The sequence below is a fragment of the Chenopodium album genome, chromosome 23, assembly GCF_948465745.1.
Source record: "Chenopodium album chromosome 23, dcCheAlbu1.1, whole genome shotgun sequence".
NCBI classification, from domain to species: Eukaryota; Viridiplantae; Streptophyta; class Magnoliopsida; order Caryophyllales; family Amaranthaceae; genus Chenopodium; species Chenopodium album.
In genome coordinates, this window is record NC_137856.1 from 26,031,459 (window position 1) to 26,046,409 (window position 14,951).

Consider the following 14,951-nt stretch of genomic DNA (forward strand, 5'->3'; position numbering starts at 1 on the left):
GCTAGCTAGGGGTGTTTCTTTTGTACTCTCTATCTATGATTTTACTTTAGTTATTCCATTTGATTTTTTTATAAATACTACACTTGTCTAATTGTCTTTAATTTATTGATCATTTTAAATGTTATATATATGTGAATTAAAAAAAAAAAAATAGTAAAAGCATCTAATTTGGCCAAACCTAATAGCGTTATTGAAAGTTCTCTTACCATCGAAAGATAAAAGACATTTTACTTGCCATGGATTAGAGGAAATGAAAACATTGTACTTTGTCGTACATTGTCAAAGTCTCATAGATGTAAATTGTAGAGTCCCTATATCTAGTATTCTCGTTTTCTTTTTTTTTGATAACTCGTATTCTCGTTTTCTTGTGCTGTTGCTCTATTCTCAATAGTATTTCCAACGGAGTATTGCACTGAATTTAGAGTTCCACATTTTCCAAACTTGGAACATAAATTAAAATAAATAAATAAATAAAAAGCAACATGTCCTTGCATGATCTATACGCTACAAAACTACGATGTTATAATAGTGCAACTACACTACTCTTGCTTGCAACTGTCAAATTAGATCCGTTTTGCAGGTTTATGTTTCCCATACTATTCTAAATTTATGTTACACTTTATTTAACAATGTCAACTTAAGTTAGCTGGAACTTCTCTAATTCTACAATTTCAATCTAACAACTTGGTTTTTTTGTATAGTAAAATAACACAAATTGACATAATACCACCAACCAGGCTATCATGTTTTGCATTACTTTATATTTCCCAACACTCTTTAAATTGTGACATCTCTTTTTCAACACTCTCACACTTCATCACATTCCACCTCCTCTAACATGGCTTCCTTCATTTGCTCTCTCCTCCTCATCATCTTCTACACAACCTCCTCGGCCTCGGCCTTGACCTCGACCTCGACCTCGACTGCCTTTCGGCCTAAGGCTTTAGTCCTTACAGTCTCAAAAGACCCCTCCACACTCCAATACACAACCAAAGTCATCCAAAGAACTCCCCCGGTACCCGTACTCTTAACACTAGACCTAAGCACACCTATCCCATGGGTGCTTTGCGGTAACCGTTACGTCTCCACCACGTACCGCCCCGCTTCTTGCGGCTCTCCTCAATGCATTCTTGCCAACACCAAAAGATGTAGGACATGCGGCCCTACCCCCTCTAAACCCGGGTGCAACAAAAATACATGTAGAACACTTTCCCTTAATAACCCCTTCACCAACGTCTCTCCACGTAGAGGCGGCGAGCTAGCTACCGATGTTATCCGTATCAACACCACTGATGGGTCTAACCCGGGCCAACTCGCCACCATGCCTAAGAACCTCTTCGTTTGCGCGCCCATGTCCTTGTTACAAGGCCTCGCGAAAGGAGTGTCCGGAGTTGCTGGCCTCGGAAACTCTAAAACATCTCTCCCTACTCAACTTTCCTCGTCTTTCCGTCTCCCTCGAAAATTCGCCTTGTGCTTACCTCCACTTAGAGAAAACGGTGTCGTATTCATTGGAAACGGGCCTTACAATTTCTTCCCTGGTGTAGATGCCACAACCTTGCTCTCTTACACTCCTATCATCGCTAACTCGGCCCGACCCAACAACTACTTCATAGGAGTACAAGGAATCAAAGTCGGAAATAAAAATGTAACACTTAATAACTCCTTACTATCTATAAATCGTAAAGGTAACGGTGGAACCATGTTAAGTGTCAATCACCCTTACACTCTTTTACAATCTTCTATTTACAAGGCGGTCACGGCCGTCTTTGACGGACAACTAAGGAACTCATCTTTTCCTGCTAAAAGAGTTCCTCCGGTTAAACCTTTCACGTTGTGCTACGACCCTAACTCGTTAAGTTACACGAGGATCGGGCCCGTGGTACCGGACATCGACCTCGTGTTACAAAGCGAGAAGGTGTTTTGGAGGATAGCCGCGACTAACTCTATGGTTAGGGCTAGTGATAAGGCGTATTGTCTTGGTATATTAGATGGAGGTAAAAACCCGAGGACGTCGATTTTGATAGGAGGGTTTCAAATTGAGGATAATTTGCTACAATTTGATATGGCTAAATCTAGGCTTGGATTTAGTTCTTCCTTGATTTATGATCGGTTGAGATGTTCTTTCTTCAACTTCACTTCTAATGCATTATAAAATTTATAAATAATAAGTCAAGAAATATGGCTTAGATTATGCTTGTTTTATTTTCTAGTAACATGATGAATCTAGAAGTTGGCAATTTATCACAAGAATGCAATAAAAAGTTGTGAATTTCATGAGAAGTAAGCAATATAACAAGTTTCATTTGAAGTGAGAAATACTATGTGCTTGATGTTTGGCCCTATAAAATGGCTTAAGATTAGGCTTCAAAAGAGCTTTATAATCGACTTAATTAAAGCTGACAAATGGGTTGAATCGTGCTAAGTTGATAAGTTAATGAGTTTAACCCCTGAATAGGATCTCATCCCTTAAATAATATAGGGCTCTCGATCTGACTATTGTAGCTTGTTGATTATTATGCATGTTAATTCCCATTTCAATCCAACAAGTTTAAAATCAAACAAACTCCTTGATTGCCTTTACTTAACCAACTTTACTTGTAAACAAAACACAATAACCACATAAGTACATAACCAATGCGAGTAGACAAATTAATATTTCCTCCGTGTTACTCATATTTTACTTTCAACGGTTTAATGTCAGCTCAAACGTTCTTTATTCATAAAGGTCTCTTCCAATTGATTTTCCACTCCCTCCATCCCTAAATAACAATCCTACTTTCCTTTATTATGTGAGGAATACATGCTAGAAATAGGAATGTAATTTAGAGACGGAGGGAGTACTTAATAATATAGACTTAGAATTTATACGTCAGTTTAAATATATAGATATTTACTCTCTCTTCAAATGTAGCCACCATATTAAAATTTAGGGGCTGCTATCAATTTTTATCGATGGTAAGCCCTAAATTCTTCTTTATTTTAATTTCTTTGGTCAATAAAGATCACCATCATTATAGTGATTATAGTCGGTCCCTCCGGGTTTAGTATTGTATGTTCGTTTGTTTTTAGTGTGTGTAGGGATACAAATTTGGAAGATTCGTCTTGTAAATTTGTGGAATTGTGGGTCTGTTAGTATAGGGGTGCAGATTTAGAAGATTCGTCTTACAAATTTGCAGATCTTGATAACCAAACAAGTTTTATTATCATTTTTGCGACTATACATCAATAGAGCTCCGTCAAGAACGATGCAAAGACATCTAAAATTATCCAGGAGAAGTTCAGAAGCGATGCCATTAGTTTAGGGGTGTTTAATTCTTGTATTGAGAATTTTGATCTCTTAAAAAATGATTGTAAGTGCCGAATGGCGATTATTATTTAATGAATCACCCTCCCTATTCCATTTAAAAAAAATTAAAAATTAAATATTAAAAAAGATTTATATCATGGAAATAATGTAATAACTTGGGGAATCGCACGGGCCTAAAACTAGTTTTAGTTTTACAAAAGGTCATAATCTTAAACCCCGTTAATACAGTACCAAAAAGGTATTCTTAGCGGCTAATTATTACTCTCCTTGTCCTTATTTTTTTGCTACGGTTTGAAAGACGTGTCTTCATTCTTCAAAATGCATATATCTTCGTAATTATATTGTAATATACGTAATGTTTATAAAAAATTGATGTCAATTTAATAAAATATACAATGTGACGATTCCAACAAGATTCCATATAAATATGTAAGGATATATTTGTAGGAGTTTATAGGTACTACGCAGCAGAAATAATATGATTCATATTCAATTAAGCACCTAATCTCAAAAATCACATGCATAACACACAAGACACATAATTATACCTTTGAAGCGTGAATTCCACGTAGCTATTCGACATGCAATTAAATCAGGGAGAGAATAGAGCCCCAAGTGTTGCTCCTCTACTTAGTCCACGAGATTCGAACGAGCCGTCCACCAATACTAGATTGGTCGAGTGATTGAGAAAAACCGCGATCACCACCTTTTCGGACAACCGACCACTGCACGAACCACCACCACCACGAGACACCACCGTGTGCCGAGGAGGAGGAGAGAGCCGTGTGATAGAGGACTTTGAGAGGGGTTTGGGTTTCGTGTTTGCTAATTTGGATTTGATCAAAAGATCAGTAAACTGCTTGCTTGCAAACCTAGGCACCTAGTCTATTTATAATCTCATTATAATTAGACTAGGCGAAAAAAGCATTTGCCCACCGGTTCAAAACCCCCTTTTGCCACCGGTTTTGAACCGGTGGTTTTTTGGGGGGTGGCAATGATATTTTAAAAAGCCACCGGTTCAAAACCAGTGGCAAAAACAAGTATTGCCACCGGTTAACCGGTGGCAAAACTAATAGTATTGCCACCAGTTTTTGATGTGAACCGGTGGCAATAATGCCCTAAAAAACAAAAAAAGATTTTTTTTTTTTTTTTTTTTTTTTGCATTTTTTCACTTAAAATGTAGCAGACAGGTATATAAATACATAATATACATAAACTACATATATATTCATCAATAATTAGTAATCGTACACTTTTTAAGAGTGAAAAAATCTAAATTTATAACTACAAATAAATTACTCATACAACAATTCCAATTTAAAAGAACTAAATTAATCAAATTTCACCAAACAAATGGTTAAAACATCAGTATTCTTCAAAGGATGGTAAAACTTATTCTGTAGAGCATCAATAGCAGCAGCATTTCCTATTTTCCTGATAAACAAAAGATGGTATACAATTAGTATGGATTAGGCTAATTGGCCTAATTTCTAAAACTAATTTTCTAAAAAAAAAAAAACAAAAAAACCACCATAACCCACCACCCACCACCTAGGAACACACAACCCCCTACCACCACCAACCGTCACCCCACACCACCCCAACACCACCAGCTCCAACCCCATCCCAAACCCTCGCCCAGAACACACGACCCCCCTACCACCACCAACCGTCACCCAACACCACCCCAACTCCACCAGCTCCAACCACAGACCCACCCAAACCGCATCCAAGCCACCAAGACCCATCACCGAAACCCATCACCCAAACCCACCACGACCCGTAACCGAACCCACAACCAAACCAAAACCCTACCCAACGCCACACCCACCACGACAGCAACCACAACAGCAACTAAAACCCCACCCACCGCCAAAACCACCACGACAGTAACCAAAAAACAAACGGAAATTTAAAAAAAAACCACAAAATGTTTTAACACCACCGCCGGCAACGAGATAGCTTTGAGATGAGAAAGGAGGAAAGAGAAGTGAGACGAGAGAGGGGTGAGATGAGAAAGGGTTTTTAGACGCGGTGACGAAGCTAAGCTTTGAGATGAGAAATCGCGTTTTTAGACGCGCAGGAGAGAGAAAGGGTGAGAAGAACAGGAGAGAGAGAGAGAGAGCAGTACGAGAGGGGAGGGAAGAGAGAGGCTAAGAGAGGATTTAGTTAGGGTTAGGGGTTTATAAAGGGGAGGGGGCGGTTTTTTTTATTAAACAAAGCCACTGGTTTTGAATCGGTGGAATTAATATTTTGACCACCGGTTCGGTTTGAACCGGTGGCAATACCCTTCCCACAAAATCCCGCCCATTTTTCTACTAGTATAGAGTGATGAGGCCCATGATGGGTCTCGTCCACTAATGCTCGATCTAGCCCCTTTGTGTGACCTTATAGGATCCGTCCAATTGGGCTTTGGCCTATTTTACTAGTCCAAAGATCGTAAGTACCTCTTGCTATAGCAAAACGACGACCCAAATGTCCGGACTTAATTATCTCCATAATTTGAACCAATTATATATCTAGTAATTGCACACGACGAAGACATAACTCCTTCAATTTTTTGTGTAGAACTACCCTAAAGATAGTCTATTTTATGAACAACTACACGTTTTTAAAAATATTGTTTAGAAAACCCATAAGATAGCAAAAGTTTGTCTAGCACTACCCATAAGCGGTTTTCGTCCAATTGAACCGTTTGTGGGGCCCACTCCTACGGTTTCCATCCATTAACTCCCCTCCTTAACTATATCTCTCTTCCTTCATTTACTTTTCCTCCATTTTCACTCCTTTTCTTTGACCTCCACCTTTCAACATTTTAATTTAACCTAAGTAAATCTCTAAATTCATCCCCTTTTCAGATGTTTATGTAATTTGTGGCCTTTAAATTATAGATTAGTGAGCATAATGTGGGAAACCCTACTTTTTAATGGCTTATATTAAAACCCTAATTTATTAATTGACGAAATAAGCAAACCCCTAACTAATCCAATTAAAGCCGCAAACCCTAAAAATTAAATTCCCCAAACACAATAGAAGTCCTAAACCCTAAATTGAATCTCTAACTATGTTAATATATTAATGAATTGAAGTAAATTAAAAACCCCTAAACCAATTAATTAGACAAAGAATTAAAACAATAGCTTAAATCATTACCCAGTTTAGTGAGAAATTGTGTTGAATTGCTCAGATTATTTTTTCTCTTGGATTTTTGGATGAGTTTGGAGGGAAAATAATTAAAGGAGGAGAGAATTGAGTCGAAGTCCGTAGGAGTAGGCCCCACAAATGACTCAATTGACAGAAATCGTTTATGAGTAGTGCTAGACAAATTTTTGTGATCATCTTACGGATAGTTTTAAACAATTTTTTAAAATAATGGGTAATTGTTCACAAAACAATTTATCTTTAGACTAGTTCTACACAAATTTTCCAATATGTAATCAATTATTGATTAATGAGAATTAATGATCAAAGTTTTAAGAGTTTAACCCAAGTATATACAATAGGAAAAAAAAAGATTGGAGGAATGGAGAAAGTAGATATTTGGGATATACTCGTGCCTTATACGGCAATTTGACAATTGTAAGGATCTATAAAATAGATAAGGAGTAGGTGAGTGAGTCCTCATTGACCTGAGCAATTTCGATCACCTAGCAGTCTTAGGCCCCGTTTTTTAGAGCTGCTGAGCCCTGCTCTGCTCTGCTCTATATTCAAATAATAATTAATAATAACAACAATAATAATTAATATTCAATAATAATAATTAATATTGTATTGATGATAATAATTTATTATTTTGAATAATTATAATAATTATTAATATTAAAAATAATTTTAATAATTATTAATTAATAATTAGTATTTATTAATCATAATAATAATTAAAAATAATAATATTTAATAATTCAAACTATTAAGAATTAATCTCTAATAATATTATTAATTGATAATTTCTAATACTTATAACAATTCTTTCAAAAAAATTAATAATAATAACAATTTCTTTTATAAACATTTGATATTAGAATCACAATGTGTAGAAATATTTAATGTGGGTATTGATTGTTAGTTCATTGAGTTAATTTATTTTTCTAATCTTTTCATACATTTTAAGAATTAAAAAAAGAGGTTGTTTTCAAGTAGTACTTTGTATATTATTATTATTTTTAGGGTTAAAAATATATGATTAAGACAAATTTATAAGTAAAATCATTATTACTCATTAAACCATTTTATTTTAAAGTTTTTGTGAAATAAATATAAGTAAACTGCTGTCTTTTAACTTTCTACGATTAACATATGTTAAATATGGTTCACATATATTTATATTTTCACTCACCTAAATCGTATATGCACTTAGTAGTAGTAGTAGTAGTAGTAGTAGTAACAATAATAATAATAATAATAATAGTAATACTAGTAGTAGTAGTAGTAGTAGTAGTAGTAGTAACAATAATAATAATAATAATAATAATAATAATAATAATAATAATAGTAATAATAGTAGTAGTAGTAGTAGTAGTAGTAGTAGTAGTAGTAGTAGTAACAATAATAATAATACTACCTCCGTTACATATTAGTTGCAACTTTGGAATATTTTATCTCTCACAAATATTGCCCAAAGTTGCAACTAATATGTAACGGAGGTAATAATAATAATAATAACAACAACAACAACAACAACAACAACAACATTAATAATAATAACATTAATAATAGTATTAATAATAATGTTGAAATCTGCTCTCCTCTGCTCGGCTTGGTTCGGCTTTCCTGAAATCTACTCTGCTCTACTCTGCTGAATTTAATCTGTTTAACTCTGCCCAGGAGCTCAAAAGAACAGGGCCTTAGTAGTTAGTACCATGGGTTATCAAATAAGTGGTACTTTATAAACATCCAATGATGATGTTCAACAAACTCTCAATGGTACAATTATAGTGTGATCTCCACCACTTCTTCGCTCTCATTTCACATGAATTTCAGTATGGAATATAGAGCACCGCATCACCTATCTCGATCTTACTTCCATATTCAACTTTTTTTTTTTTTTTTGAAAAGATCCAAGAGCATAAATTAGTATATTCAACATCTACTTCCCATATTATTTGCAATTTTTGTCAAAAATAGATGCAAAACATTATTTGCAATTTGTTTCAGAGTCTTTCATTGCACTTTTAATAGTTAAATTTCATCAATTTTGACCATTAGTCCACAACGTACTTCTCATTAATCAACAAACAAAATTGATATGTGATTTTTAGTTGGATTCATTTTAATTAATTTAAATAAGTATAATTATTAGTCATTTATAATTTTATATATAAAAAAAAAAAAAAAGATATCTACTCCATATGATTTAAAGATGAATCATGGAGACAATAACAAATCAAACATGATGCAGTATATGAGACGAAGGGGAAATAATTTTGGCACACCCTTAATTGATTTTGGCACATCTCTATGTGAGAGCACAGTTTTCAATGCTCTTCTCACGTAGGGGTGTGCCAAAATCAATTAAGGGTGTGCAAAAATCAATTTTCGAGACAAAGACAATCCAATTGACTAAACAATTAAAATCAGTGGTCCGCATATAAGTACTCTGGGTATATAACTAGATAGGGTGATACACAAGATTACAAGAGGTGTGATAAAGGATTTTGATACGCACCTTCATTCGGTCATTCCCTAGGCGTATTCTGTGACATGCAATTGCAAACACGTATGTAACTTGGGAAAAGAGTGTTGCGAAGAGAATCGAAACGTGGCTCTATTCCAAAATTACCAATATTTCTGTAATCCGTACTACATTCAGGCACTAACTTCGAGTATGACTCATTACTTGATTTACTTCCACATAAGACTACATATAAAAAAAAATAATAAAAAAACCTACCTTGTATTGAACTCGTATTTAGTTATTTACACTTCAAAATCTACCTCATACGTAGTATATTTTTTGGAAAATTCTCTGCCTGTAATACCTTGAATCTTCAATAATTTTACTAATGTTTCTTGGTATAAAATCGTGGTAAAAAGTAAGTACCACTTACTTTAGTACCAAAATACTAGTTTATTACTCGTAGTACTAGCAAATGCAATAAGCTTTGTTGGTATCATCAATAGACTTCTTTATTGATTTTAATTTAAGATGATCTTATGTAAACACAAGTTAATATAAACAGACGCACAATTTATTATCAATGGAAGATCCTACTGTCTTAGAGTCATTTCAAGGTGATAGAGGCCTCTTTGATTCAAACACTTATTGGTATCCAACACAAGAGATGGATATAGTTAGAACAATAAGCATGTAGTGTTACAATTTTTTAAAGGGAAAACATTCAAGTTATTAACACTTTAATTTTGAAAAATTAAAGTCTTTATATAAGAATATTATTTATGTCAAGGCACACTAAAGACACAAATTTTTTATTAAAGCTAACTTTCACTACCTTAATATGTCTACAGGCACCTTGAGGGGCAATCGCCCTGAACCCCAAGAGGAAGGGGCCCAAAACTCAACTTTCTGTAGTTAGGTCATTACAAAATTATGCTTACATAATCTAGTAGTAATGTTTAGCTCAACTGGTTGGATAAGTATGCTATTTCATGAAGTTTTAAGGGGTTTTAATTTATTCTTGTTGTGGACAATTTTTTTTCTGGGTATAAACAAATTCTAAAGTTGTAACTAATAATTCGGATGTTGTATATTAATTTAGTTAAAGCTAATATTTTATAGACATTATTGTTTCACATATGGGGCTCTTATAGTCTTATACTGCGTACATTATTTCTCCTTGTATCTATAATTAACCCTATATATCTATTTAATATTAGATTTGATCTTAACCTAAAATCAAGATGAAACTCAACCATTTCTTAAGAAATAAAAAATCATTTGTTGGAAGATTGTGAACCAATTACTCAAATCGAGTACCATCATACAGTTTCTCTAATAGTTTACCCCACTAATTGTCCACCAGCCGTTTTATAAATATACTCGTTCTCAGCTCCTCACATCTGCCATATGCCAAACTAATTTTGTCGGGAAGAATATGCTTTTTTGTGAGTTTTGTCACATAAACTTCTCCAAAAGACACCATTCACTAACTATGTCACGTTTTTAATTCCATCTTTTATTTATATTTTTTTTCTTTTTTTTTGAATTAAGGTGCAATATGGAAAGGCATATAAAGATATTGTTGCTTTAAGCTAGTGGTTTGAGCCGCTTTCACTCTTCGTAAGATAAAGGTATATGTTTATAACGTTTATTGGGTTGAAGGCAACCTAATTATTTTAAATTAAAATTGACTTGTTCAAAGTCTCAAGTCAAGTGAAAATTAATTATTTAGGGGATGTATGTATACATTTTTTTTTTCTATTAGAGCCTTAGAGGACCAACAACGATTAGTGGAAGAATTTTTAGGTTTTTTATACATCACTTAATGCTTTTAAAGGTGTGATATGATTGATCATTAGGTTCGTTGGTTGAAATCTTCATAGGTAATATTCAATACTTGAGATTTAATTATATCTACTACTTGCCTAAAAAAAAAGCCACTTTTAAAGGTCCAAAATAATAAACACCATGCTTTTTTGAATTTAGTATGTAACTAGTTTAGATCTCGCAAAAATTCTTGGGTGGACCTGGTCCACAATAAATTTATTGTGGACCTTAGGGACTCACGTGCCACATACCACTGCAGCCCATCTACTACTAACTTATTTCACAGCCCAGTCCACTAACTTATTTCACAAGCCATTTCTTCTGCCACAACCTACTTATTTCACGTGTTCATTTGTATCTCAATAATTGCAGTTCGTCGCCATTAACAACTAAAATAGAGCTCGAATTTTCATCTCTCTCCTTCTAATTCTACGCAATTCTAGGTTTAATTTTCTACTTAATCAATCAATTTCTTCAAATTTCATGGAGAATTCTTCTATACAATCAATTGAAATGGATCTAAATCGAAGTATACAGGACACTATAGAAAACTTCGATATTAATGTCATCAATTTCGATCTGAATGAAGCTGTTGAAGATGAAGAACAAGCTATTATTGAAGCTGAGGATTATAATGAAGTTCATGACGAAAATCAATCTCTAATGAAACCTCAAGGTATTATACGATATATTTATATGCAATTCATATAAGAATTTGATAATGTGAATTAAACGATAATGCAATTGTTTGATAATTTAGGTTTTAATTTGATAATTTGAATTAGGCGATTATATTATGCAATTGTGAATTAAGCGATTATGCATATTTAATTTATGTTGATTGAAAATTAAGTAATTATGCGTAATGTATGTTTATTGAATTATGCGTAATTGTGAATTAAGCAGTTATGCGTAATTGTGAAAGTTAAGCGATTAAGTGTAATTGATGTTGATTGAAATTAAGCGATTATGCATAATTAAGCAACTTTTAAGTAATATAGTTGCCTTTAGTAATAGTATAGTAATCTATTTTTAAAAATAAATACATTGTACTTATATGATGCTTGTTAAAGCTTTTCTGACATGCAAAGCCACTTTTAAGTAACATAGTTGCCTTTAGTGATAGTATAGTGATCTCTTTTTTAAAAAAACAGGTGCAAGTAATAATGATGAGATTAGTGGTTGGTTAGTAGGAGAAACTCGAGCAACACTTGCGGAAATACATGAATTGTATTGTCAACATGCTGCTGCAGTTGGTTTTAGTGTTAGAAAAGCAAAACAAACAAGCAAAATTGGAACTAAAGATATCATCACCAAAAAGTTCTTTGTATGCTCTGCAGCAGGATTAAGAAATTCTGGTAAAAAAAAAGGAAAAAATTGCAGAAGAACTCTTGACAGAGGAAAGTTCTTCAGTTAAAAAAAAAAAACAAGACAAAGTAGGAGAGTTCCAATAACAAGGACAAATTGTAATGCTTTGATAATAGCAAAATTGAATGAGGAAGGGCAATTTGAGATAGTTCAGCATGTGTTGGTGCACAATCATCCACTCACTAGACCACAATGGAACCATTTCCACCGTTCAGAGCGTGCAATGACTGAATTAAAGGGCAAGTAATTGAGGCCATGCAAGAATCTGGACTAAGACCTATGGAATCCTTTAATTACATGTCAAATGAAGCTGGTGGAGAAGATGCTATTGGTCATACAGTGAAAGACCACGTGAATTATTGTTATAAACTGAAAATAAAGGCCATTGAAGGAGGAGATTCTCAAGTAGTTTGTGACAAACTACAGGAAGCTTATTCTGAGGACCCTAACTTCTTTTTCAGAGTAAGGTTGGATTCAGATGGAAGGGTTTGTAACTTGTTTTGGAGAGATTCCATGATGCTTGAAGATTATAAAATATATGGGGATGTCACTGTATTTGACACCACATATAGGACTAATCGTTACAACCTCATCTGTGCACCTTTTGTAGGAATAAACAACCACTGGAAGAACACTATGTTTGCTTGTTCTTTTATGGGAGACGAGACCACAGATTCATTTGTGTGGTTATTTGAGACCTTCAAAAAGGCAATGGGTGGTAAATGTCCTGTATCACTGTTTACAGACTAAGATGCAGCCATGGCAACAGCAATACCAAAGGTAATTTCTAATTTTGAAGGAACTTTTTGAATACCACTACATCTAAATATGTTTGTACTAAAATTATATAGTTACCTATATTTTAAATGCAATAACCAATTTTGAAACTATAGTAACCGTATAAAAATGTGCAGGTATTTCCAAATACTAGACATAGATTATGTCTATGGCACTTGATTCAAAATGCTGTAACAAGATTTGGAGTTTTGAAGAGTGATGATACATTCAAAGCTGCTTTCATGAAATGCTTGAGTGGTTGTATTAATGAAGCTCAGTTTGAAGTATGTTGGGATTCAATGATGACAAAGTACAAACTGAAAAACAATAGTTGGTTCAAAAGGTTATACTCACTGAAGCACAAGTGGTCAACAGCTCTAAGTAAGGACTTTTTCTCCGCGGGAATCTTGTCATCACATAGAAGTGAGAGCACAAATCATGCAGTGGGATTCAAAGCAAACAAGAAAACAAGTTTGACAGAATTCTACAACATATTTCAGAACACAGTGAAGACTTGGAGAAGGAATGAGGATTTTTATGAGTTCAATAGCATAAAATCAATTCCTACTTCAAGCTATCCAATGTTTGCCTTACTAAAACATGCTGCTGAGGTTTATACACATACATTATTCAGGGACTTTGAAGAAGAATTCAACCTAGCCATTGGATCACAAACTAAACTGCTATTCATTAATGGAGACAAAATGGTTTACCAAGTGTACCTTGAAGGCAGAGATGGCACAACTCAAGCAGTAACTTATGATCCTGTTAACCAAACAATTCAATGTCCATGCAAGAATTTTGAAGAGTCAGGTTGGTTATGCTTCCATAGCCTTAGAATCTTACACATGCATTCTGTTGAAAAAATCCCAGAGCAATACATATCTATCAGGTGGACTAAAGTGGCTAAGGATAAATTTTGGGAGAGTATTGAGGCAGAGCAAAGGAAGAAGGGGACATTAAACAACTTCACACCCTGGAGGCTACACATAGTGAGGAAGTATTATAGTTTAATCCTTCAGAGCCACAAGTTTGAAAAAGCAAGGAAAGTGTTAGAAGAAAGCTATGCAAAAGATTCAAGTGCAATTGATGAGATTATTTCTGCTATGAAGTCAACTGACAACCATTCTGAGAACACTACAGGTGTAGAAGAAAATTCAGAAGCAACTTCGTCTAATGTGGTTCAAGTACTAGACCCAGCTCGTGCAAAAACTAAAGGAGGCCAATCAAATAAAAGGATTCCAGGAAGCTATGACTACATGAAAAAGGGGAAGAGGAGGAAACATAGAGAATTTGGTGCCAAAACACCAAATTTTAATAATAAGTATATGCTTTGATAGTTTTAAGACACCAAATATTAATATTTTTTATCATAGTAACCTGAATTGTTACATGGTTACCTTTTATTTGTAATTTCATTCTTGGAAACTTTATATCTTTTAAATACTTATATAGTTTCTTTTTTTTAAGATATAGTGTCTTTTTTTATGATATAGTGTCTTTTATGATTGACATAGTGTCCTTTGTTATAGTATTATGTCTTTTGATTTGATCTTAATTGTACTTATTGCTTTTCAAAGAAACAAGGAATAAAGCACATGAGTACTGTAACACCTTATACACAAACCTTTTTTCTCTAAACTTGTTGTTAATTGGTAGTTTGCGGTCCTACACAGAAGGCTCCTTTTAGTTGTTTAAGCTGTTTCAATGTTTCCTGTGATCAACAGATAACAAATCAAGAAATTGAAATGCTTAAATCTTAAATACTGATTATTATGATATAGTATCTTTTATGATTAACATAGTAACCTTTAATTTTGAGGTATATACTTCTTGGAATAGTAATCTTTTTTTATAATATAGTGATCTTTATTTTAATATAGTAATCTTTATATAATACCCTTATATATATTGTTAGTTTATTACCATTAGTTAACATAGTCCATAATTTTGACTTAGTTACCTTTATATTTAGAATAGTAACCTTATTAATAAAATAGTGACTTTATTTTAACATATAGTGACCTATGGTAATGAAGTGACATATTAAACCAA

General features: G+C 33.7%; 1 protein-coding gene and 2 pseudogenes across 1 annotated transcript; all 3 read left to right on the plus strand.

The window, feature by feature from the left end:
* The first annotated feature begins 250 nt into the window (after window positions 1-250).
* On the plus strand, window positions 251-2,162 carry LOC145607211 (putative aspartic proteinase GIP2 pseudogene; annotated as a pseudogene).
* A 10,212-nt stretch (window positions 2,163-12,374) lies between these two features.
* On the plus strand, window positions 12,375-12,869 carry LOC145607212 (protein FAR1-RELATED SEQUENCE 5 pseudogene; annotated as a pseudogene).
* Window positions 12,870-12,878: 9 nt separating this feature from the next.
* On the plus strand, window positions 12,879-14,233 carry LOC145607214 (protein FAR1-RELATED SEQUENCE 5-like). Its single transcript, XM_081662940.1, has 2 exons — window positions 12,879-12,899; window positions 13,034-14,233. The coding sequence occupies exons 1-2, from the start codon at window positions 12,879-12,881 to the stop codon at window positions 14,231-14,233; spliced, it is 1,221 nt and encodes a 406-aa protein (XP_081519066.1).
* The last annotated feature ends 718 nt before the right edge of the window (window positions 14,234-14,951 follow it).

Coding starts and splice junctions, on each gene's coding strand:
- LOC145607214 (XM_081662940.1), top strand. CDS start 12,879: ATGGCAACAGCAATACCAAAG. Junction 12,900..13,033: donor TGGCAACAGCAATACCAAAG/GTAATTTCTAAT, acceptor AAAAATGTGCAG/GTATTTCCAAATACTAGACA.